General features: G+C 40.9%; 3 protein-coding genes across 6 annotated transcripts in view; 1 reads left to right on the plus strand and 2 right to left on the minus strand.

Moving 5' to 3' along the window:
• The window catches only part of GEMIN5 (gem nuclear organelle associated protein 5), a 36,165-nt gene extending 27,240 nt beyond the window's left edge, over positions 1-8,925 (plus strand). Inside the window, exons 26-28 of one of the 2 annotated variants that reach the window (XM_087709404.1) lie at positions 5,953-6,466; positions 7,236-7,332; positions 8,524-8,925. In XM_087709404.1, coding sequence (XP_087565530.1) covers positions 5,953-6,466; positions 7,236-7,332; positions 8,524-8,691 — 779 coding nt within the window. In that variant the 3' untranslated portion in view covers positions 8,692-8,925. The remainder of the gene's footprint in view (positions 1-5,952; positions 6,467-7,235; positions 7,333-8,523) is intronic. The other variant, XM_087709405.1, reaches the window with a different exon arrangement.
• On the minus strand, positions 3,456-4,925 carry LOC148048049 (uncharacterized). Its single transcript, XM_087711152.1, has 2 exons — positions 4,782-4,925; positions 3,456-4,720 (listed from the first exon to the last, which is right to left on the minus strand). Exons 1-2 carry the CDS (start codon positions 4,923-4,925, stop codon positions 3,509-3,511), a joined length of 1,356 nt encoding a protein of 451 aa, XP_087567278.1. The 3' UTR covers positions 3,456-3,508.
• Positions 8,926-10,039: 1,114 nt separating the features above from the next.
• CNOT8 (CCR4-NOT transcription complex subunit 8) lies at positions 10,040-22,280 on the minus strand. 3 transcript variants are annotated; one of them, XM_087709407.1, is made up of 7 exons: positions 22,114-22,280; positions 17,420-17,594; positions 15,935-16,128; positions 13,339-13,500; positions 12,449-12,593; positions 11,825-11,935; positions 10,040-11,180 (listed from the first exon to the last, which is right to left on the minus strand). In XM_087709407.1, the coding sequence occupies exons 2-7, from the start codon at positions 17,534-17,536 to the stop codon at positions 11,031-11,033; spliced, it is 879 nt and encodes a 292-aa protein (XP_087565533.1). In that variant the 5' UTR covers positions 17,537-17,594; positions 22,114-22,280; the 3' UTR covers positions 10,040-11,030. The 3 variants fall into 3 exon arrangements, with proteins under 3 accessions (XP_087565533.1, XP_087565532.1, XP_087565535.1); XM_087709406.1 differs by lacking the exon at positions 22,114-22,280 and adding an exon at positions 21,627-21,977; XM_087709409.1 differs by lacking the exons at positions 11,825-11,935; positions 22,114-22,280 and adding an exon at positions 21,627-21,986.
• Between the last annotated feature and the right edge of the window lie 2,584 nt (positions 22,281-24,864).

The raw sequence follows: 24,864 nt of genomic DNA on the forward strand, positions 1-24,864 counted from the left end.
ATTTCACAGGAAATGGCCGTTGGTTACTTACCTGATACGCCATTTCTTGGGATGGTGGAGACATCATCCAGGCATGGGTATGAATCCGTCAGGATCCAATCCAACTGGGTTTACAAGCATTAAAGAGACGCCCACGAGGCTCCACCTACCCAGCTTAGACGAAGGCGTGAATTGTAGACCGCTGTGTAAATAGTCTCAGATGATAGATATTATCTCTCCTCAAGGTAAGAAAACAGAAAAATCAAGGAGTAAGGCATAAAGAAAGGGTGGGGCTTGATGATGTCTCCAAGTAAGATCTCAAGTAACGGCATATCAGGTAAGTAACCAACGCCCATTCTCCTAGTAGGTGGAGACATCATCCAGGCATGGGACATACCAAAACCCAAGCTGTCCCATCTGGAGAGTCCTGAATAGAATTTAATAAACCTAAGTAGAAACTGCTCGCTGCAACATGCGCCATCCGAAAGAAGCTGACGCATATCTGTCAAGCTTGCAGTGGCAGATGAACGGAGAAATAGTAGTCCACGTGGCTGCTGGGCAAATTTCTTCTAACGAAGCCTGAGATGAGCAGGCAGCAGAGGTGGCTGTGCTGCAGGTGGAGTGCACAGTGATACGGGGCAGAATAGGTAGAGAAAGTGCGAAATAGCAATAGCAGTAGACTTATATACCGCTTCATAGGGCTTTCAGCCCTCTCTAAGCGGTTTACAGAGAGTCAGCATATTGCCCCCAACAATCTGGGTCCTCCTTTTACCCACCTCGGAAGGATGGAAGGCTGAGTCAACCCTGAGCCGGTGAGATTTGAACCGCTGAACTGCTGATCTAGCAGTAGCCTGCAGTGCTGCATTTAACCACTGCGCCACCTAGGCCCTAGAAATAGCAGCTTGTACCCAACGACCAATGTCAGAAGAAGAGGCTTTGGCGCCTTTCTTACCTCCCGGCTGGAACTTCACAAAAAGCCTCAGAGTGCCTGAAAATGGCAGTTCGTTTAATATAAACGTGTAGAGCACGTTGCACATCAAGGTAATGCCACTTACACTCCAGACAATGAGATGGTTGAGGACATAAGTCGGGAATCACCAGTTTCTGAGCTCTGTGGAATACAGAATTTACCTTAGGTACAAAAGCTGGATCAAGGCGGAGAACGCCTTATCTGGATGAAAGATGCATAAATCTTGTCTGATGGACAATGCCACCAACTCAGAAATACACCGTGCTGAGGCTACAAGAAAAACCACTTTTAAGGTTAAGTCATATAAGGACACAGAATGTAAAGGCTCAAAAGTAGTCTAAGTTAAAGCGTTCAGGACTTTGGAAATATCCCAAGTTGGGAACCATTGTATTGTGGCTTGATGTTTGTAGCACCCCTCAAAAAGCGACGGATAAGCAGGTCATGAGAAAGGGGCTGAATGGAACCTAGTGACAGAACGGAGGACAGGGCCACAACCTAGCTACGGAGAGTATTTGGCGAGAGTCCTAGATCTAGCCCTCATTGCAGGAACTGTAGAATATTAGGAATAGAATCCTGTAAAGGAGTAATGTCTTGTCTATGACACCAAACAGAGAACTGTGTCCAAGTGGCATTGTAAATGCGGCTAGTAGAAGAGCGCCTGGAGGCTTGAATTGTGTGAATAACGTCAGTGGATAGATTGGCAGTCCTTAGAGCCTCTCGCTCAATTTCCAGGCGGTCAGACATAACCAAGGAAGGTTGGGATGTTGGAACGACTCTTGTATGAGCAGAGGGAAACTGAGGAAGTTGCCATGGAGGAGCTACCAAAAGGTTCAGCAGATCGGGAAACCAAGGTCTACAGGGCCAGTGAGGAGTGATCAAGATTAGTTCCGCCTCCATCAGCATTTTCCATATTACCCACTGTATGAGAGGGATCAGTAGAAACGCATACAGAAGGCCTGGAGGCCACTCGCATCTCAGAGTGTCGACACACTCCACCCCTGGAGTCACATAGCGCGCAAAATACCTTGGCAGTTGATTGTTGCCCTGTGAAGCAAAGAGGTCGAGAACCGGAAGGCTGAACCTGACGGTCAGTTGTTGAAAGATTCACCAATGCAGACTCCACTCTGCCAGGTTGATGTGCATGCGGCTTAGGTCATCTGCCTGAGTGTTCTGGACCTCCGAGATGTGCTCGGCCCAGAGAGACAATAGGTGGGTCTCCGCCCAAGACCCAAATTGGAAAGACAAGGTCACTAGGCGCCGGGATCTTGTCCCCCCCTGCCGGTTTATGTGCGTTTTGGCGGTGGTATTGTCCGTAAGGACGAGCACGTGCTCATTGGTCACGAAATGTTTGAATTGAAGAAGAGCCAGAAAGACAGCTTTTAGCTCCAACCAGTTGATACTGTTCCTCTGGTCAGAGCGTGACCAAAGGCCTTGGGCTGTGTGCAACAGAATGTGAGTTCCCCAGCCTTGCAGACTCGCATCCATGGTTAGAGTGATGGGAGGGGGGGGGGTCGCAAAATAGAGATCCCTGTTCCAAGGCAGGGAAGAGCCACCAATGAAGGGACCGGCTTACCTCTGAGGTGAGACGAACCTTGTGTATCGAACAACCGCAGTCTGCCTTCTGATATGGTAGCAGAAACCATTGGGGCTGGCGACTGGAATCTGGCCCATGGGACAATGTTGAAAGTGGACACCATTTTTCCCAGAAGTTGCAACAGGTGAATGAGAAGAATCTTTGGATGGCCTCTGATGGATGAGACTAGATCGCGAATGCTCACCTGCCATTCTGGCGATAAGAAGATCTGTTCCAGAGTGGTATATCACTGCCCCTAGGTGCGTGAGGCGAATCGTGGGCTACAGATGACTTTTCTTCAAGTTGACCAGGAAGTCGTGTTCCAGAGTGATCTGGAAATCTCTCTGCTTGGTGGAGGGACTTGGACAGTAACAAAATTTCATCAAGGTAACAGAGAATTCTGACTGGCATAGTTCTAAGATGGGCAACCAGCACAGCAAGGATTTTGGTGAAGACCCTCAGGGCAGAGGATAAACCAAAAGGAAGGACATGGTATTGAAAATGATTTCCCACATAGGAGAAATGGAGGAAATTCCTGTGATATGGAAGAATAGGGATATGGAGGTATGCCTCTGTGAGATCCACTGAGGAGGTCATGAAGCCGAATGGTCTCCAAGATGGATAACAGAGTGCATTTTAAACCTCCTGTAAACTAAATTTGTTTAGAAATTTGAGGTTGAGGATTGCCCTCCACCACCACCCCCAAAGACTTAGGCACTATAAAGAGATGGGAATAATGCTGGTCAGGAGGTGGCACTTCAATAGCCTGAATTTGGAGGAGATGCCCAATTGCGAGTTCAACCAGATGTCTTTTGGTAATGTCCCTAGAAACCGGACATAGTACAAAAGTCTGTGGGGGACTGGAGAGAAACTCCAGGGCAAGGCCAAATCGGATGGTACGCCTGATCCAAGCATCGTTGGTGATGTCGTCCCAACGATCAGTGAAAGCTGAAAGACGGCCCCCAATTGGGAGGTCCCCAATAGAATTACTTCTGCTTTTGGAAGGAACGGGTGGAGCCGCCCTTGAAGGACTTCCTGTAGAAGAAATGCTGGGAATTTCTGTTGGATCTGTCCTGAGATGGAGGGCCCTGTCTCGGGGGAGCCAGACATTGAAGACAGGGGTACGTAAATCCCCTGTCCGTCCCTTGAAAGGACGACCTACAGAAAAAAGAAGCGGGTTTAGAATCTGTTTTGCGGCTGGCAGAAGGAAACACCTTTCGCTTGTCCTTGGACTCTACTAAGAGAGGTTCCAAAGGAGGGCCAAAGAGCAGACCAAGAGAAAAAGGAGAAGAAGCCAAACACCACTTTGCTCTGGCATCTGCTTGCCATTGCTTCAACCATAGAAGACGTCTTGTGGTGTCTGATGATGCCATCGACTTGGAGGAGAAATGAGCCGTATCCAGAGAGACATCAGCAGCGTATTCCATTGCCGCTTTGAGCTTGTTGATGTACTGATGAGAACGGGAATCAGCAGGAGGAATTCTGTCCTGCATCTGTTTCAGCCAACGGAGGGCTGCCCTGTTGAAAAAAGAGGCAGAAGAGGCGGCCCGGACCGCCCATGCGGAGGACTGATGACCCTTAACTAATGACTGTTCAAAGCGTTTGTCGTCAGGACGGAGAACGTCCTCTGGAGCATTAGAGGCTGCATTGGGTGACGAAAGAGAAACCACAGGTAAGTCAATGGAAGGGACTTCCAAAAGCTTAGAGAGCTCTGGACTGACATTGTACAATTGTTTGTCCATTGTAGAAGGGAGAGGTCCCGCCCCCGGAGATGCCCACTGATTTTGAATTACTTCCAAGAACAGCTTTGGGGAAGGAACATCCTTTTCGACAGGTGGGCATGAAAAGATTGGATCTGTGGTGTCAGATTTGTCAACCTCTGCAGTTGAAGATGGTTTTGAGGCCGGGATGCCAGAGACCTTTTTGTCCTTGAATAAGAGGGAGTGAAACAAGGCAGGTTTGAACAGACCCAATAAGGCCGAAGGGGAAGGTGTCAAGTCCTCATCATCCGAAAGATCGGAATCACAGGTTACCTGTTCCTCAGGGTCAGCAGCAGAAGGCTGAGAAATACTTCCAGGAGCTGCCCCTTGAGAACGAGAAGCGTGGCCCTTGTTTGACTTATTAGAAGTGGAACAATGAGGGGTCAAACAAGGGCCAGCGTTGAAGGCCTTGCAGCAATGCCTCGTCAATAGCCTCTGCTATGATGTCAGCCATATCATTATGATTGACAGTAATAGTTCTGGGGGAAGGAGAACCCACATCTATGTCCAGGGTGACACTACCATCTCCTTCGGAATCATACTCCCCTTGGAATCCAATCCCATCCTCAGGGTTTAAGGGGGAAGTAGGAGTGAAAATATCCCCATCAGTATCAGTTGAGAGATCTTCAGTAGGATTGATCATTACTTGAGAAACCAATGGGGCAGAGATGGGAGCAGTGCAATGCTTGGTCTTAGATGTGGCCTTTTGTGGGGCAGAATCTGAGGCCTTGTCACAGTCGGAACCAGGGGTAACTACGATTATCACCCTGTATAATAGTGGTCTTGTTGGTTGGCATTACTCATGGTTGAGGAGAGCATCTAAAATAGCCACTGTAGGTTTCCTGCCGAAACAAAATGTCCACCCGAGTAGATATGGCCCTGAGGAAGGACTGAGGGAGCGAACCAACAAGTTGGCTTTAAACGGCCGCCTGACGATCAATCTGGAAGCCAAAGCTGATAATCAGAGCGAAGGAGGCAATCGGAACCAATTTAAGTCCCCCAGCAGCTCGCAATGAATGGTTGCTCTGAAGCAGCAAACACGAGCGGCGGCGTGCGAAACGCCTTGCACTCCAGCGGCTTTTCTGGCAGCGTGGCTACAGCAATCTCCTGCGGTTTTTTGAGCGGTGTGGCTGCAGCGATGTCAGAACAGTGTTAGAGCCTGTGGAAAACCTGGTAGGCTTGCCGCTGAATCTCTGTACGATGGCAAGCGCGAGATAGGGAAAGCCTGCAGCCCCAAAGGGCTACGAGCCTCCAATCAGTCAAATACAAAACCAGATAAGTTAAATTTGAAGAAAGAAGCCAATTAAAGAAATGTAGAAGTTTTTTTGCAGAAAGTTAGATTAAGAACGAATTAATTAGATAGGAGAGAAACACAGACACAGCTAATCAAAGGATCGACTGAGTCTAAGCTGGGTAGGAGGAGCCTCGTGGGCGTGTCTTTAATGCTTGTAGACCCAGAGGGGTTGGATCCTGATGGAGTCATACCCATGCTTGGATAATGTCTCCACCTACTAGGAGAATTGTATGTTTAATATTTAATCTATTGTATAAACTAAAACTAATCTATTTTCCTTACAGTGGCAAAAATTCATAACAATGCAATTCTAAACATCGGGTTTTGGAAAAAGATTGAAAAGCACAGTATTCCCAATTATGTTTGTTTTGTTCAGTAGGCTGCAATCATGTGAGAGACCACCTGGACAGCAGAAATCCTGAGAGCATGGCAGCTTTCAGAAGTTTAGAAGCATTTGTGGCTTATGGACAGCTATACAACCTGTGGTGGAATTCCCCTGAGAATGCTGGCTTAGAATCCCTGAAACAAACCTCTGAAGCTCATTCTCCTACTACCCTTGAACGGAACAGCATTAATACAGCACGTTTGACTGAAGAAACTGTATTGAAGCCCACCAAGACTAAATATCCTTTTTATGTGGATTCCAATGGAGTTGCCTCAGAATCTGATTTAGCAGACCATTTCAGTTTAGAAGACAGAAAGATGAAACTGAGGGGATGTAGAGTGCTCCTTTCAGAAGAACATGCTGAAGTCCAGAGTTTACAGAGGGATATTTCTAGAGTTCAACAAATTTTTGCAGAAATGATTCATGAGCATCAGAAAACCAACCTCCATCAAAATGCTGAGGGGAAGGAATTAGAGGCTAAGTCTGCAATAAACCAGAATCTGAAGTAAGATTTGCTAAATAATTTCTGTAGAAAGCATTACGTTCAAAAGAAGCAGAAACCCACTGTTCTGGATTTGACTCATACCTAACTTAGAGTACATTAGCTTTGGCATGGTTGAGGTTCCTTATTTCTTTATTTATTTCTTATTTAGCCGCCTGTTGAGATTCCTTATCTATTCTATTCTGTATGCATATTTCACCGTATGGTGAATTTAATCTCTAGGGAATATGCATTAATAAGTGGCATGATAGCCTAGTGGTGAAGACACCTCCCATTCGGAAAGTTGAGAGTTCAATCAAGCGTCAGATGTTTCTCTCCTAGGGTGCAAAAAATTTTTTTTTGCTGCGAACTCCGCAGGGTGTCAGGAAGGATTAAATGAAGGGATACAGGATCATAAAAGCGGACCTTGCCATAGTACAGGAATAATGCTAGGAAGATGTAGGGAATATACATTAATGGTTGATACCCAAACTGCTGTGGTCCTGAACTCATACATTTTCAAGGCGAGCTTTAGCTTTAAATATGTACTATTCTAAGACCAAAAAATCCCTTAAGCATTATCAAAAAGCTTTAAAGAACATACAAATGCCCTATTTCAATCATAACATCCTTTGGATTGCTTTTCTATGATTTGTTATATAAAAAAATTGAAGTGACCTCTATATGACAGAACAATTTAATTTCTTCCAGTTTCACTGCAAAATATATATTGTAAATAATTCATTATGACTATATTATTGGAAATGAGATATTTTAAATTTAATCTCTACAGTGAAGAACAAAGAAAGGAACTAGTTTCTCTGCCAGATCTGACAAAGCAACTTACAGAGGCAAATCAGAAACTTGCAGAATTTCCAGAAAGTATGAAGGTAAGACTTAAGATTCTTTTTCAGCAGTATTTTCTCTACTTGCCATGAATGTTGCTTATTGACAGTGACAATCTGACTAGGAAAAAGCCTACAAATTACATAATCTGAAGAATTTAGGAGAGGTCTACATCTGAAATGATTAAATTAAATGATTAATATCATTTTTTGCAGATTGGTATTTCTGGCCCTTTTCCACGTTCAGACAAAAAAACCTATTATAGAATAGCAGAGTTGGAAGGGACCTTGGAGTTCTTCTAGTCCAACCCCCTGCCTAGGCAGGAAATCCTACACCACTTCAGACACATGGTTATCCAACATCTTCTTACAAATGTAGTGTTGGAGCATTCACAACTTGTGATTAATTGTTTAACTGTCAGGAAATTTCTCCTCAATTCTAAGTTGCAGCTCTCCTTGATTAGTTTTCACCCATTGCTTCTTGTTCTACCCTCAGGTGCTTTGGAGAATAGTTTAACTCCCTCTTCTTTGTGGCAACCCCTGAGATATTGGAACACTGCTATCATATTTCCCCTAGTGCTTCTTTTCATTAAACTAGACATACCCAGTTCCTGCAATTGTTCTTCATGTTTTAGTCTCCAGTCCCCTAATCATCTTTGTTGTTGTTCCCTGCACTTTCTAGACTCCACATCTTTTTTACATTGTGGCGACCAAAACTGAATGCAGTATTCCAAGTGTGGCCTTACCAAGGCATTATGATGATTCTATCCCTCTGTTTATGTAGCCTAGAACTGTTTGGGCTTTTTTATGTTCATTATGTTCTTCCAAACACTCCAGAGAGTAAATCTATTGTTGTTCTGCAATCAGCAAAGATCTAGCTTGTAGGAAGCAATGTGCTTGCACTCCAAACTGTAAAATTTAAAATAATTTCCAACTCAAATAATAGTAGTATAATTGAACATTCTTAGAAGAGATTGGTATGATTACTTTCCAATTTTAAATAGTTGATGGGGATGATGTTTCTCTAACTCTAATTTGATCATTAATAGTTTAAACTATTTTTTAATTGTTAAAACTGATGTTGTTTCAATGGCATATGGCTAGTTTTAATTTCTTATTTTTACTCACATGTGAGTGCTTTATATGTTAGCATTGCTAATTTAAATATTATAAACAAGGATAATATACCTACTTGGAACTTCTAGTTTTTTCATTTATTTACTTTTTTATTTATAGGTTTCCCCTTTTCCTGATGTATTAGAATGCTGTCTTATTGTGCTTCACATGGGTGCACAGTGCCAAGTGGATCTGATTCCAGAATTACAAGAGCAGTCATTAAATCTACTTGGGAAATATGGAAGAAATCAGATATATAAAGAAGCTTCCAAGAAATTCTTTATATGAAATTCTTAGCTTTTTCTCCTGGCTGTTAAGGATGGTTATGAAATATGTTTCATTCTACAATGAATGATTAGAACCTACTGTTATACAGTCATACTGGACATTTATTGAGTGTAATAAAATAATGTGGAATGTGGAAAAACAAATACCTATTTTTTGCAAGCACTGCTAAAAATATTTTCTACTTCAAAAGGAAACTTCAAAAGCACCCCTATAATAAACATGCTATATGAACTATCTGGTCATCTCTCCTTTTAAAAGATAGGTGCTCTATGAATATCTTCTAAGCATATATAAATATACATTCTAAACCCATTGAAATACTCTTCCTAATCTAAAATTCTTCCAGTATTTGAAGATACTCATGTTTAAGAAAATTATAGATCTGAAGAAATAGTAGCATATCTAATATATAGAAGTCCCCAGGTTAAGTACATCTGACTTAGGGCCAACCGTACTTATGAATAGGCTGCCTATTATTAAAAATGGTACACAACATTGTTCTTCCTTCAATTGATGAACTGCTGAAGCCACATGATGTTTTGATAAACCACTGAAGCTGTGAATTTTTTAATATACAGCCTATTTTCAAAGGTTCGCAAAAATATTGCATGGCTTCCAGTGGTTTGCCTACTCGAAGAACAATGCCATCTAGTATTTTTAAGAGTGGGCACCGTTTGTAAATACAATATAGGTAGTCCTTGACTTACAACAATATACAAAAGTTTCTGTTGCTAAATGATTATTAAAGTGAATTTTGGCCCCTTTTCCGGAAATGGAAAATGGTCTCGCTTTTTTCAGTGCTGTTTAACGTCACTAAACAAACTCTTGTAAGCCGAAGACTATCTGAATGAGTTCTGACTTATAACTAAAAAGTTTTAATCATAACGTTTTTAAGTTAAAAAGTTAACTTAAAAAGTTACAGACAGGAATGGAATGTGACTTCCTGTATATTGCTTGTCATGCTTGCAACATTTAAGGTGTTTTGTACATAAAAGAGGAGAGTACTCACATTGAGATGAAAATGTTTTTACAGAGTAGAATTAACTAGTATTTGTTACTATTTGAATTATGCTAAAACCCTCACTTTTCAAAACTGGATTAATACACATACACATCATGCACACAGAGGATTTTTTACTATGTAAAAAGTAAGATTCAGGAACCTTAATGAAAATTTGCATAAGCAGGAGGATTAGAACTAGCCTCTATAAAATTTAACAGAGGTTAAGTTTGCATCTGAGAGGTTTTATCTCTATCTAGTGACTAAGTTCCTTTTGCTGACCGTTCTTTTCATACAAAAGCAATTACCAAACATTTCCCCCCCCCCAAAAAAATAGAACACCAAGTCTAATGCCTTAAGAAAAGTCTTTATTTTACAAAATTAAGAACCAATTATATACACAGATGCATTTAACAACAGCTTGTAATACTTTACATAATGGGGAGTTTATTAAAATTTCACACTTGTCAAGATCCCCTCTGCCCCCAAACAGGATTTTTGTTTTCAGGATGATGACACTTGCAAAACTATTAAATGAACTTTTAGCCTACATCTATTGAACAATCCAGGGTTCCTCTTCAAAGCAGTATAAAATGGTAATCTAAAAGTTTTAATAGCCCATTATTACTAGATAGTTGTGATTTTACCCAATTACTGTCCTATTCACAAAAGGGTTAAAGTATTTCACTCAACATGAAACTATTTTTGGTCCCAATTATTACTGCAGTCTCAAGCATGCTGACAGTTTTATTCTATTCTAAAATTATTAAGATGAAAATTGCCAATATGATATCATGGCTCAGCAAGCTAAAGGAAGGAAGAACTAGTGATAATACCATCCAGGACCACCATTATGGTGACTTCTAGCATATAGTTACATTATGTTCATGCAGTCTTCACCACCAGGGCTGAATGGATCACTTTCACAGACTGACACAAAAGATAAAAACTAGCAGAGGGCTTAGAAACGCATCACCCTCACAGAGAGCAAAAGAAATTTAAAAATAAGCAGTCAAAACTAAATCTGCAAGTGCATGAAAGAACTTCAGCTCTGCTGAAAATTCTGAGAAAACTACTTGCAAATTCAGTAAAGTTTAAAATAAAAAGGAGTCATATACATAGTATGTAGCTCGAGTCTGATTTTTTTTTTTACATAGAAGACAAACTCCAGCCATTGTGAAATCACTTAATTGGAATCTACCAAGATTCAAAGTAAAGATGCTTTTCCCCTCTTTAAAAAAACGCTCGTGCTTTCGCCATATCTTGGAAGATGTGAAACAGTTTCAAGAAGGAAGTTTACCTCTGTGGACCCATGTTAATATCCTAAAGTATCAATCTGTCACTGGGGCATATTGTTGATAATAGCCAAAATACTCATTTTCTCTTGGGCTGTTTCGACATCTTCAGTCTGTTTCTGAGCTACTCCTGTGCCAAGGCCATATAGTCTTCCACAATACTTTGCATCATCAATTGTATCCTCAAAGAACAACTAGGAAAAAAATATACAAGTGGTTATACATTTCATGTAACATTTTGGGGTATATATTTACGATTTAAAACAATCATTTCAACAACGGCTGACACTTGCAGAACCCAAAGAATTCAAGAATAGTATAGCTGTGATGGCAAACCTTTTGGCTCGCCTGTCATAAGCATGGGGAACGCAGGAGGATCGTGTGCAAGCGTGCCGCACTCATAATGCAATGTGTGACACACACCCCCAAGCACGCATGCGCACATGAACGATGTGACTCCCCATTATTTGCATGCTTTTTTCACTCCCCCCAGGCTCCAGAGGCTCCAGAGCAAAAACAGCCTCCCCCTCCCCGGGAGGCTTCAGGGAAGCTGTTTTCAGAACACAAAAAAACGGCCCTATGAGCAAACCGGAAGTTTGGGAATGGACTCCCGGTTTGCCCGTAGGGCCGTTTTTTTGCACTCTGAAGGCTTCAGGGAGGGGGGAGAGAATGTTTTCACCCTCCCCAGGCTCCTGTAAAGCCTCTGGAGCCTGAGGAGGGCGAAAAATAGCTTTTAAAAAGGCTGAACTCAGCTGGACAGCTCGCGCATAAAAGGTGTTGAAGAGGGTTTCCAGAACATCACGCTACAAAGATTTGGAAAGAAGCCAAATGAGCCTACCTCTTTCATTCTGAAGAATGCCATCCCTGTAAGTAAAGAATCTGACCCTGCTTGGTGCTGCCGGCCAATGCGCTGCAAATCTAGCTGGTCAGCAACTTCCTGAAGCCCTCCCTGCAATAAAGGAAGATGTCTGAAACACAAGAGTCAATGCTCCATCTGACCTCTCTTGACTGGTTAGTGGGGGCTATTGAAGTAAGCAGTAGAGACCAGAATTTTAAAAGAATTTTGAAACTGTCAAAGTTACACTTTGAACTTATATATATAATCTCCAGCAATAATTTGGTGGTTACAAATGACTTTTTTGAATAAGCAATGTTCCTGAAAGTATATGACTTGCATATATTTATAATTGGAGGTTTTGTGTGTATTTCAATATATTTGATGTTTGGAGTGTTGTACACTGCCCAGAGTTGCTTTCTGTGATAGGCAGTCATATAAATATGATTGATTAATTCTTGCTAAGCAATCACTTTAATAAAATTAAAAGCAACTGTTGAATAAAGCCTCATGTACTTAATAAATATATAACTTGTGTTAGATATATACCTTTTAAATGAAATCTACTAAAATTCCTCGTTTTCTTTTACACTTCATGATTTCCAATAAACAATGATACAAATGTACCTTCAGGTTTTTGCAGCTCTTCATTAAATACTTAACATCATATATAGATGGAAAGAAAAGATTCAGGATATGAAAGAACTCATGTTCTTCTTCTGGAAGCCTAGAATCTGTCAGCAGTTTCACCATATAACCAAAGTCATAGCCACTGATGAAGTAATAGTAAAATGGCACATGTTAGTTAACAGCAATATGCCTAGATATAGCAGAATTTACTATTGTGATCTATTTTAAGTCAATCTTTTCCAATTCAGCTTATAACTATTGACAGTGGAAATTGAACAGGAGATAGTCCTCAGCAACTAGAATTAAATGGAATATACAAATAAATGCTGAGAACAAAAAGTTCAAGGCAACTCCATGATTACAGGGATTTGGTAAGAAGAAATTGAGTAGAAAATGTAACAAAACAGAAGGAAAAAAGCTGTGTCATGTAATCTGAGCCGTATGTTCAATTCCAGCAACATATAAATAAGCTGAAAGTTAATGCCTGCAAAAAGTAAAACAAGTTGAACCAGTAAAATATGAATTGTCTTCATTATTTGCTATTTACTAGATTTGAGGAGAGGTGAGGTTAATTATGGAACAGTTTAAAATGCTGATAAAAGAACTTTTACAAAAGCACCATTCACAATCCAAAAAGGTTAAAAAAATATAAAAAGTTTGGATGCAAAGCACTGATAATAATCTACAAACCATTAAATATTTAGAATTCCAATTTTTCTGCCACTGAGAATTATTCTCAGATTCATGTACACCAACTGTACATCAATGCCATTTGCCCAGTCATTCATTTTTTCAAGTAATTCCAACATACAAACTATACCTGTTTTATGCTAGATTAAATAAAAAAGGCAAATAAAGTTTACTGACAGATTGAAAAACAGACTAACCTATGAAATGAAAGCCATTTGACATTGTCACTGAGCACCACACCAGAGGTCATTAGAAGTTCCGCAAAATGTAAAGTATCGATCCCTTCCTCCTCATGTTTCTGAAATTGTAATCCCGAGCTTGCAAGGAGGTCTATCGAATCCTGAGAATACATATCTTCCCTAATGAGAAAGACAAATAAACATTAAAATTAGTTTAATTTTTCCTAATCACTGGGTATCATTTATTTATGTTACTACTTCCAATTCATTATTTACCATGACATGGTTTAGGTAAGTTTGTGGAAGCCTTCTGTCCAACACACAAAAAACGTCGAGTTTATATTATCTTTTTTATTACAGTAAAATATGAGAATACACCTTATCTTGCTTATCTGAAAATGGCCTGTTGTATTAGAAATCAACAGGTTATTTTCAAAAATATTCTATTCCAAAGTAACATATCTTTTAAAGAGATTAACACCTTCAACTGTGCAGACTTTGAAACAAACAATAATTGAATGGAAAATTGACAAAAATATCTTGGTTCTCTGTGGCCACAATTCAAGTTAGAAAAACTATTCTGCTGGTTAGACTTTCATTTCATTTTTCATTTTCATTTCATTTTATTAGCATTTATAGGCCGCCCTTTTTCCTGAGGGGACTCAGGGCGGCTTACAATGATAGGGGAAGGGAGTGCAGGACAAAACACAAAAAGAAAATGTGAATAAAAATAATTAGCAATAAAAACCCAACATTCATTCAACATTCGGGAGGGGCGAGAGTAAAGTCTTATCCCCAGGCCTGACGGGATAGCCAGATCTTGAGGGCTATGCGGAAGGCCTGGACGGTGGTGAGGGTGCGGATCTCCACGGGGAGATTGTTCCATAGCGTCGGGGCTGCAACTGAGAAGGCTCTCCTCCGCGTAGTTGCCAGTCAGCACTGACTGGCGGATGGAATTCGGAGGAGGCCTACCCTGTGCGATCTGATGGGACGCAGGGAGGTAATTGGCAGAAGGCGGTCTCTCAAATAGCCAGATCCACTACCATGGAGCGCTTTATAGGTGGTAAGAAGGACCTTGAAGTGCACCCGGAGACCAACAGGTAGCCAGCGCAGCTCATGGAGGATCGGTGTTATGTGGGCGAACTGTGGTGCGCCCACAATCACTCGCGCGGCTGCGTTTTGGACTAGCTGAAGTCGCCGGATGCTCTTCAAGGGCAGCCCCATGTAGAGCACATTGCAGTATTCCAGCCTAGAGATCACAAGGGCTCGAGTGACTGTTGTGAGGGCCTCCCGGTTCAGGTAGGGCCGCAACTGGCGCACCAGGCGAACCTGGGCAAATGCCCCCCTGGTCACAGCTGATAAGTGGTGGTCAAAACTCAGCTGTGGGTCCAGGAGGACTCCCAAGTTGCGGACCCTGTCTGAGGGGTATAAATTTTGACCCCCCAGCCTGAGCGATGGAACGTCAGCCAAATTGTTGGGAGGAAAGCACAACAGCCACTCGGTCTTGTCCGGGTTGAGTACCAGTTTGTTAGCTCTCATCCAGTCTTTAACAGCCTCAAGACCCCAGTTCATCACGTCCACCGCTTCATTGAGTTGGCACGGGGCGGACAGATACAACTGTGTATCGTCCGCGTATTGATGGTATTTTATCCCGTGCCTCCGAATGATCTCGCCCAGCGATTTCATGTATATGTTAAACAGCAGGGGGGATAAGACCGAACCCTGCGGCACCCCATAAGTTAGGGGCCTCAGGGACGATCTCTGCCCCCCCACCGACACCGACTGCGACCTGTCCGAGAGGTAGGAGGAGAACCACTGCAGAACAGTGCCGCCCACCCCCACCTCCCGCAGTCGTCGCAGAAGGATACCATGGTCGATGGTATCGAAAGCCGCTGAGAGGTCAAGGAGAACCAGGATGGACGCGTGGCCTCCATCTCTGGCTCTCCAGAGATCATTGGTCAATGCGACCAAAGCGGTTTCTGTGCTGTAACCGGGCCTGAAGCCTGACTGGAAGGGGTCAAGATAGTTAGCTTCCTCCAAGGTACGCTGAAGCTGGAAGGCCACCACCTTCTCAACAACCTTCCCCACAAAGGGGAGGTTGGAGACTGGACGGTAGTTATTAAGAACAGCTGGATCCAAGGACGGTTTCTTCAGGAGGGGTCACACCACAGCCGTCTTAAGCGCGGTGGGGAAGTACCCCTCCTGAAGAGAGGCGGTAACAACCGCCTGGATCCAGCCTCGTGTCACCTCACTGCTGTTGGCAACCAGCCAGGAGGGACACGGGTCCAGTATACAGGTGGAGGCACTCACAGCTCGCATAGCCTTGTCCACATCCCCGGAGGCAACATCCTGAAACTCAACCCAGAGATGGTTTGCCAAGTCATTCCCCTGTGTCTCGGCTGGATCTGCGGGGGTGGAGTCCAGGTCCGACCTAAACCGAGCAACTTTGTCCGCCAAGAACGGAACATACTCCTCAGCCCTGCCCTGTAAGGGGTCCCCCGTCTCCCTCCTATTTAGGAGAGAGCAGGTTATCCTAAACAGGGCGGCTGGGCGGGACTCGGCGGACGCTACCAAGGTGGCAATGTGTGTGTTCTTAGCTTAAGTTCTAACTTACGTAAGATTGAACTTGAAATTAAACTGCCAGGTGTTGATTCCTACAGGATATTCCCCTTTTTCATTTGTGAAGGTCAGGCCTAACTGGATAATTTTAAGCAGGTCAACATTACATCGCAGCAGTTGATATTGATAATCTATAGAACTGCGAAATTCACCAATTGGTCGAACAACAACCCCAGGAAACTCTGTGTCCTAGAAAACAACAAAAGAAAACATTAAACCCAAGCAACAAAATCCAGATATTATTTCTATTCAAATATTGTGGTTTTTCAAATGTACAATTATTCATAATTGACACTTTATTATTTATCAAATTAAAAGAAGTATATATTATGAATATTTTTGTAGAATCTTGATTTATAGTAATTTTAAATGCTGGTATTATTTATACCTAGAAAGAGGTTCCTGTATTTTATTATTATCTCTGCATTATAAAAAGTCATACATAATTTTTGTTTTATATTCATTTGTTGTATTTTTTGACACTTATAATTTGCCCTGTTATTTCTTTACTCTTTTTCCTTTATATTACTTATGTATTTTGATCTCCCAAAAGGAATGGGAAGTATATGCATGGGTCGCCTTCTTATTTGCCACAGACACATCTTCAATAACCCACCCTCACTGCATTCAATTTATTTTACTGAGATCATGCAATTGTTTTAAAGGCAATCGGGAACAGTTTATTCATGCATTGAAATATTTCTGATGAATTTGGAACAAGGTGTTTTAAGGTTTAGGTTTACAATATTTTAGCATATATTTAAATGTTTCAGGAAAGCATCTATACAAATAACAGAATAAAAACAAATAGAATTAATTAAAATTAATGTATTGATATATATATATATAATAACCCATTTTGATACAGTGATACCTTGGTAATCAACTGCTTTGAAACTCAATGAATTTGTATTTTGACATGAAAATTTTGTCCCAGGACTTATTGTTTGGTATTTAATGCACAAGCTAGAACTTGTAATGTTGGCTGCCTTGTGACTCACTACATTTCTCCTTATGGGAAAATATTGTTTGGTACTCATCATTTTTGGTACTCACCAAGAACCAATTAACAATGAGTACTGAGATACCACTGTAGAACTAAAATTGATTTGTCTGAGAATTATCTACGTAATCCAGAACACTCTAAAAACATCCAGCCATATGGGTCAAAATTTTACAAATAAGCTTTATATAAACAAGTCCCAAATGTTCCTATCGAAATGTCGAATACATTAATGTTTATACAAAAATCTATTTTTAAATTAAACAGGGATTATATAGGAATATTATTAGGAACTAATGCAAAATTTGCAGATTTGAACTCCATAACTTACTTAAATGAAATACTTAATAGAACTAAAAATGCTGAAAGAAGCTTCTTTAAAATATCAAGTGGATTCCAAACTAAACACACTGATTTAAACTAGAATTATTGACATCTTTAAAAAAATATTACATCAGAATAAAAGCATAAATTTACCATTGCAATGTAGCTATAGCTGAGAACAATTTCCCGAATTTTTCTCATCTCTTCTTCTAGATTGTTTGCCCATACTTCACAGATCACTTGACTATTTTCAGCAAGTGCTGCTGGCATCTTGAAGGATTTATATACAATTACAATGGAAAACCGATGTTCCAATATCTCAAAATATCTAACAATTGTTGATAAAGAAGAAAAAAGTCAATATTGACAAGAATATCAGACTGCTCAACACTTAAGGATGTACAAATCAATCCTAAACAATGGAATTATTAAATTGCTCTAAGCATTATTGGAAGAAAATCCCTGGATTCATTCCCCAGCTGGGAAAAACCACAGATGCTGAAAAGAAATGGATTCAGAAGCCAGCTGCCAGAAAGTGGAATTCTTTTAATGTAGGAAAGCAAGAAGCAGATGTGACACAGCTCAAGCTTTCCTGGCAAGCAAGCACCTTGGGAGTGTGAATCTGAGCCTTTTATGCTTTTAATTCCCCTTTGAAGCTCCTGCAGCTTGATGGGTTTGATGTGTTTCTGATTGGTCTGGGTTTGTCTTCTGTTTTACTGGGTTAATCTTGGTCCCAGATCTCTTATTTTTTTCCTGTCCTTAGGTGTTTAATCCTGTCAAGAGTTTCTGTTTACCTTGAAGAGTTTATTTTTAGCCTGATTCCCCTTATCTTAATGGCTCTACTTAAGTGTTTCTGTGGTCAGCTTTGTTACTTTGGAAACAGCTGTTTGCAGGCTGCTCTGAGTTTTCCTTTCAGTTGGTGTTTCTTGGTTTTCTTAAAGGGAAAGGGCTGGCTTAAGACTTTTGGCACTGCTATAGTGGTTCCTGGCACCGTCCTTTGAGGTGCACTTTCCACAGCAGTATATAAGTAAATATTAAAAAGAGAAATGAATTATGATGAAAACATAAAAACTTCTATATATATAATTACCAAAAAGGCAAAAGAAAGATATGAAGAAAGTATCTGAGGGAAAGTATTTCACAACTGAAGTGTAACTGATTCACTATAACCTTCCTCTCTTTCTGAGGGGTAAGCTACAAGGTCTTAGATTCTAGATTTAAGAGTATGTTTGAAAACTTTTCCCCACAACATTTAAATTCCTCAAGCCAACTATCACTTCAAATTAGATATGAAAACAGACTTGCAACAGCGGGAGATGGAACAAATAATGGTGTCTACCAATATCAAAGTGAAAAACAAAGCAGTAAACAATCATGTTATGAAGTAAAAGAATTAGGCAACAAGGGCAGCAAATCATTTATTAGCAAAATTCAACAAAAATAATTGAGTTAATTTGAGCTGATCCAGGGAATGGTTGTATAAATGGAACAAAGCCAAAAGAAGCCCTCAACTGCCTGGACAAGAATCACTTTCACAACAAAGGCATCCAAGAGGATTTGTATGGCAAAGATGAGCTGGGAGGCAAAAGCTTGTTTTAATAACAGAAAGACTTATCAGAATTACTCTTGAAAAGGACTCGCTTCTCAGAGTCCTTAACATTCTTCTGCAAGCTGTGCTGATAAAAGTTAAAAATTACCCAAAGCTTTGCCAGCACAAGTGAAAACTCTCTGGCAGGCCCTTCTTAGAAGCCCTCAGAAAGCTGCAGGATCCAAAAAAGGATAGAGCTAAAGCTCATTTCTCAACTAAAGCTTAAGTTGTGTTGGCAAAGCTGTTGAAACACAGTCTGGACATATTCATAATGGGAAGTTGAATCTAAATAGATAATAAAATTAGGCTCCAAACTGTTACAAAAAACCCTCATCTTTAAAATCAAATAAAGTTTGAAGAAGCGTTTACCAAACGATAAGGCATGATTATGGACTCAAAATATTCCATAGCACATGACAAAAACAATGTATTCATGTTCCTCCTTTATATAAATAATGTGATACCTTCCCCTGAGATCCATCTTGGTAAAAATATTGGGGGGAAGGGGGGAATAACAGAAATAACAATTCAGAAGGCGGAAGCTCCCTAACAGTTAAAGTTCAAAATCCCTCCACTATCATAGACAGTTTAATTCTTGACAAGAATGTTACTGAACCAACATGAAAAAAATATTTAGTAAGCATATCTCTATTTTCGCTATACATTTATTTTAAAAGGCCAATTCTTCTGAAGATATCAAATATTGGTTTTGAGCATAAATTAATGCTTTGGAAAGGTTAATCTTTGGTCATAAGATCTTTGCATTCTGCTGTCTATTCAGGTTTACAAATTCAAGTATTCTGTATTCCAAAGAGATCCAAACACTCCAGGGAATTTCCAGAAGCCAGCCACTCTGACAAATTAGCCATCAATAAACACACAGTCATTAACAATATCTATGCAAAAGGGACAATCAACTAGCCAAAAAAGAACAAAAAAACCTAAGCACCTCTCCACCAGCAATCAGCACCCAGATCAGCATAGATTAAGTTCAAGATTAACATAAAACCAACAATCAAGTAAACAGTGCCCCAATCAAGGAACTGCCAAAGAAGCCCCACAGTAAACAGCCCAATCAAGATTCTCTAAGCATCTCCACCCCCATTAACACTGACAGGGCAGGCGACTAGAATATAAAAGGAAAGCAAAGGTCCTTCAAGAAAACAAGCAAGCTCAGAGAGCACCAAGGACACCACCACCACCCTGCCCTCCTCAGAGATATTTAGCTGCTAGCTGCCCTCTACACCAGTCACAGTCACAATACAATAAACAGACGTATACATATGTTATAAAAGCTGCCACTAGAAAAATGCAATAGCTAACCTAATTCATGTACACTATACAGACCACATGATGCCTGTACTGAAACATCTGTGCCAGATGATAAGTGTTTAACTGATAGAAACTAAGTTGCTGGCATTAACCTTTAAATTTTAAATAACATGGAGTCTGAGTATCAGGGAAAACACTCATTTCGAAGATGACTCCTCTGTAAGAATGTCACGTATCCGATAGGAAAGGACCTTTCCTGTATTGCTCCCAGTCATTAGAATACAACTTCTCTAGAGGTGCATTTGATTCCAGCCTCTCAACATTAAATTACTATATATAGTCCTCAACTTATAACAGTTCGTTTAGTGACCAATTGAAAGTATGGCACTTAAAATGTGACTTATGACCATTTTTCACACTTATGACCATTGCAGGATCCTACTCATATGATTTACATTTGGATGGTTGACACCTGGTTCATGTTTATAATGGTTATTGTGCCCAGGGGCCATGTGATCATCATTTGTGACATTCTAACAAGCAAAATCAAGGAGGAAGCCAGATTCACTTAACAACCATGTTATTAATTTAACAACTGCAGTGATTCACTTATAACAAAGATGGCAAAAAGTCATAAAATGGGGCGAAACTTACTTAACAAATTTCTTGATATAAATTCTGGGCTCAATTGTAATGGTAAGTTGAGGACTATATGTATTATATAAATTATATTACATTAATTATACTATATTGTTATTTATTAAATTTTCATGCTACCTATTTCCTGTATAAGGTCACTATGGAAGGCTTAGAATATTTAAAAAATAAACAGAATTAAAATATTAAAACTATGCAGATTTAAAACTTTAATAAATTCAAATAATAAAGGTACATCTTTCACCAATGGTAAATTTATTTTAATGCTTAATTTTCAGTATATTTTTTAAAATTTTGTTAATCCCCATCCATGCTCTTCTGAGCAGAAAAAAATGGTGCAAGCTGAGTAAAGGATTAGGTATTTTCCCCCTCGAACTTTTAATGTGTATCCTGTTAAAAATACATACCTGTACACACACACGCACAATATTTTCAGCAGACACCCTTAAGGAATTCCTGAAGCTAGGGGACAACCTTTTCCCACCTCACCCCCAAACATTTCATCTTTTATTTCTGAGGGACAGCCGCCAATCCAGCCCGCCCAACGCAACCAGCAAAGCTTTGAGGTTCTGCTCTGAATCCACCTTCCCTTGGCAATGGGCCACAGCCTCAACAACAAAGCTTACTTCTTTCAATCCCAAAAACGACAGGGCCCAGGAAACTCCGCCTCTCCAAAGATAACACACAAAGAGCCCAGTTTCCCTGCCCTGCGTTGTCTCCTTTAAGCCTTTCTCTTATTTTTTTCGCTACAGTCAATCCAGGGAGGGGACGGGATGCGGGGATCTTAACCCGGGGCCACACTGAGGGATCGGTGTTAACTGCTTGTACGGCAACCCCCGTCACCTCAGCCAGCGATATCTGTCCGGTGGAAGACGAGCCCGTGAGGCACTGTTTGGTTCTCCTCAGGCAAGAAGCATCTGCCAGGCCGTTTCGATCTCCCCTTTCGAAAACGGAGCCTCCCATTTTAAGGCTTCCCAGCGTTAACTCAAAGAGGATCTGGCCCCTGAGTTTCTGGCCTGGCTCGCTGAGGGCTAACTAGGGAGGGAAACAGCCAAATCACCGTGGAGAACGGCTCCCGGGGATGCTTGGCTTGCTCCCCCGCAGCAGCCCCCCACGCACAAACACACCCCCGGCCGCCGCCTCTGGGAAGTCGAACTATACGAGAGCGAGCGAACCCGAAACGCCTTCCCGAAGACCCAGGACATCCGGTCTGCAAGACAAAAGATCTGCTCCGCCCCGGACTCTCCGGGCCCTCCCGCCCTGCCTTGAGCCTCCACTCCGGGCCTGCGCTCGAAAAGGAAGCCCCCCCCACCTGCGCGCGCCGCCTCACCGGGAGAATCGAGCGCCGGACCGTTATCGCCCCTTTCCCCGCCGCCTTCGTGGTCTCAGTTAGAAGCCACTCTAGCCTGGTCCTTTTTACACCACTCGATGGTTTGAGTGATATATGTTTTTTTTTCCCGCTTTCAACCTTCCCTGCCACGCATGCGCTTTGCAATAGAGTCTACTGATCCTTTTTCAGTCTGAAAACTTCCGGGCGCCTCGGAAGATCCCGGAAAGACGAAAAGGCTGCGGTATTGCTCATGCGCATTGCCAGCGTGGCCGCCCACTGACTACTACGCACCCTGTTCTGACTGGCGTTTATTAACCAGTGAAAAGAGCCAAGTATGGTCACGTTTGCATGTTGCGGGAATCTCATATACTACTAATGCAAGGCTGGTTGGGATTTGCACTTAGTAGCCCTCGGGTTTTGCTAAGGCGTTCCTGGTAACCTTAAGCTAGTATGTCGCAGCAATAAAAGCAATTTACTTCGCATCCATAGAAGTAAACGATGTCCTCTTCTAGTATATTACAGGAGATAAAACTGTCTACCTCAAGTTTGCGTGGGTAAAGATCCATTTACAAGATCCATTGAATTGCGCGGGGCCATATCCCGAGGAAGAGAAGATAGTGCTCTGTGCCCATATTAAACACACAACTGGATTCCTTATCTAGCTGTCAATTCATGCTTCCTTAAGTGTAAACCCTAGTAAAGTTATTTAAAATTCTTGTTTTAGGAGCCAGTCCTATCTAGGCTAGAACTAATTGCATAGAATTACGTCAGCCCTGAAACTGGGGTGGTGGTTAAGGCATCAAGTGAAAAAACTGGGTGACTAAATTCCAGCCCCACTTTAAGCAGGAAATCAGCTGGGCGATTTTGGGCCAGTCACACCTCTGCGAAGCAGGCAGTGACAATCCACTTGCTAAAAATCTGACTTGAAAACATGCAAAAAAGTTATTAACTGTATTGTGAAACAAGCCCTTTTGAAACCTGATGGATTTTTTTCAGGTTCCTAGAAATTTTACCCAATAACTAGAAGGATTAGTAGGATGTAGATTAAATAGATTTATATACTACTTACATTGTTAGGCATTTCTGTTCGTTTTTACTGAACCTTTGCTGCTTAATAAGGAGAGCTGGAGATTTAAGTGATCAGTTTATAGTAAATGGTATTGCATGGAATGAAATGTATTTGTATTTTAAGAGAGAGTGATAAGTTAATATTAAATATACTTGCTGTGAATGAGGAACGTTTCTTTTTCTAACAATCTCCTTTTGGAAGGTTCTTCCACATTTAATGTTTATTTTGTATTGGGTTCTTGTATTAGTTTTACCTGTTTTAATATTTTTAATAAAATTATTGGGGAAAATAGTAATTCTACCCAGAACCCTCATATTTTAGCAATTGTGATCAGCAATTTTGAGGACATCATATGGTCATGCTCACAAAATGGTGTCTGGGTGGTGTGCCTTGTTGGTCATAAAGTAAGTTTACTGGGGGATGTGCTGTTACAAGCACCAATTTGAAGAGAGCAACCTGCTGTGCCCTCTATTTACCCCACCTCACTCTCTATCACTCCAATTTACTTTTTAACTTATGTGAGTACACTGTCAAATAACTGATAGATTGACCCATGCAGTACTTTGCAGTGCTCAAAGGTGAAAAGAATGTAGCATGTACGTAAACAAATCTTCCCAGAGAGGAAATTTATCTATAGAAAATAATTGAGAAATTCCCCAAGCAAGTGCATTCTTCCCAAGAAAAGTTAGCAACAGATACTATTTTTTTATAAACTACAATCAACATAGCTCTCAACCTATTATAAATGCTTACAATAAATGTATAACATAACAATTGAAAGAAAGCTTTTCAACTTGATCCCTGATCTGCAAGTGGGATAATCCAGGTAGACTACCAGATGATTGAAAAGAGAAAATATTATTTTTAAAAGGGAAAGAGGAATTGGGTAACTAAGTACCAATCAGCTCACTATCCACAGCACATCAGCAGAATACCATATAAGAATACCTTATTATACATTTGGTTTATAAGCATTTAAAAATAATAGATGTCTTGCAACAGCCAGCATGGATTTATCAACAGTAAATCTTGCCAAACCAGTTTGAACAATTTAGTTAACCACAGGATTGCAGTGAACACAGTGTTCTTTGACATTAATAAATCCTCTTATGAGAATCCAGTAGAGAAAATGGGAAAATACAAGATGGACTATGCTATCTATAGATTGAATCAGAGCAATTAAACAATTGTACTCAACAAGTGCACGTTAATATACAATCAGATAATTGGATGGGAGAACCTTGTGGTTGAAGTTGGTCTCTAGGTCCAGTTAAATGCACTGGCTTTCCTGCTGCTCAAGAACATCCCTACCCAAACTGCTCAATTCCATTGCTCCAAAGCCGCTAAATTTTAGAGATGTAAATCTGGAGTGACTCAGTTCATGGTAACCTTGCATACTTACCGTATTACAGGTAGCCTTCAACTTATGACAATTGAGCCCAAGCAAGAGTTTTGTCCAATTGTATTACCTTTCTTGCCAGTTAAGTGAATCACTGCAGTTAAATTAGCAACAGTTGTTAATCTGGCTTCCTCATTGATGTTGCTTCTCAGAAGAGTGCAAAAGGTGACTGACCCCAGAACATAGCTATTGTCAAACACGTCAGTTGCTGTCTGAATTTAGATCACATGACCATTGGGATGCTGCAAATCCTCTGAAAAAGGAAGTATTTAGAAATTTTGTA

This window comes from Thamnophis sirtalis, unplaced genomic scaffold, assembly GCF_051295495.1.
Source record: "Thamnophis sirtalis isolate CommonGarterSnake01/CBP01778 unplaced genomic scaffold, rThaSir2_p1.2 scaffold_3, whole genome shotgun sequence".
NCBI classification, from domain to species: domain Eukaryota; kingdom Metazoa; phylum Chordata; class Lepidosauria; order Squamata; family Natricidae; genus Thamnophis; species Thamnophis sirtalis.

Bases quoted from the DNA above. Each gene is read 5' to 3' on its own strand.
- LOC148048049 (XM_087711152.1), bottom strand. From the start codon at position 4,925: ATGATCAATCCTACTGAAGATCTCTCAACTGATACTGATGGGGATATT. The intron at 4,721-4,781 runs GTGGGTTCTCCT...CTGACATCATAG, and splicing joins GTGTCACCCTGGACATAGAT to CAGAGGCTATTGACGAGGCA.
- CNOT8 (XM_087709407.1), bottom strand. From the start codon at position 17,536: ATGCCAGCAGCACTTGCTGAAAATAGTCAAGTGATCTGTGAAGTATGG. The intron at 13,501-15,934 runs GTAAGTTAGAAC...CTTTCTCATTAG, and splicing joins AATTTCAAGTTCAATCTTAC to GGAAGATATGTATTCTCAGG. The intron at 11,181-11,824 runs GTAGGCTCATTT...TTTTTTTCCTAG, and splicing joins CATTCTTCAGAATGAAAGAG to TTGTTCTTTGAGGATACAAT.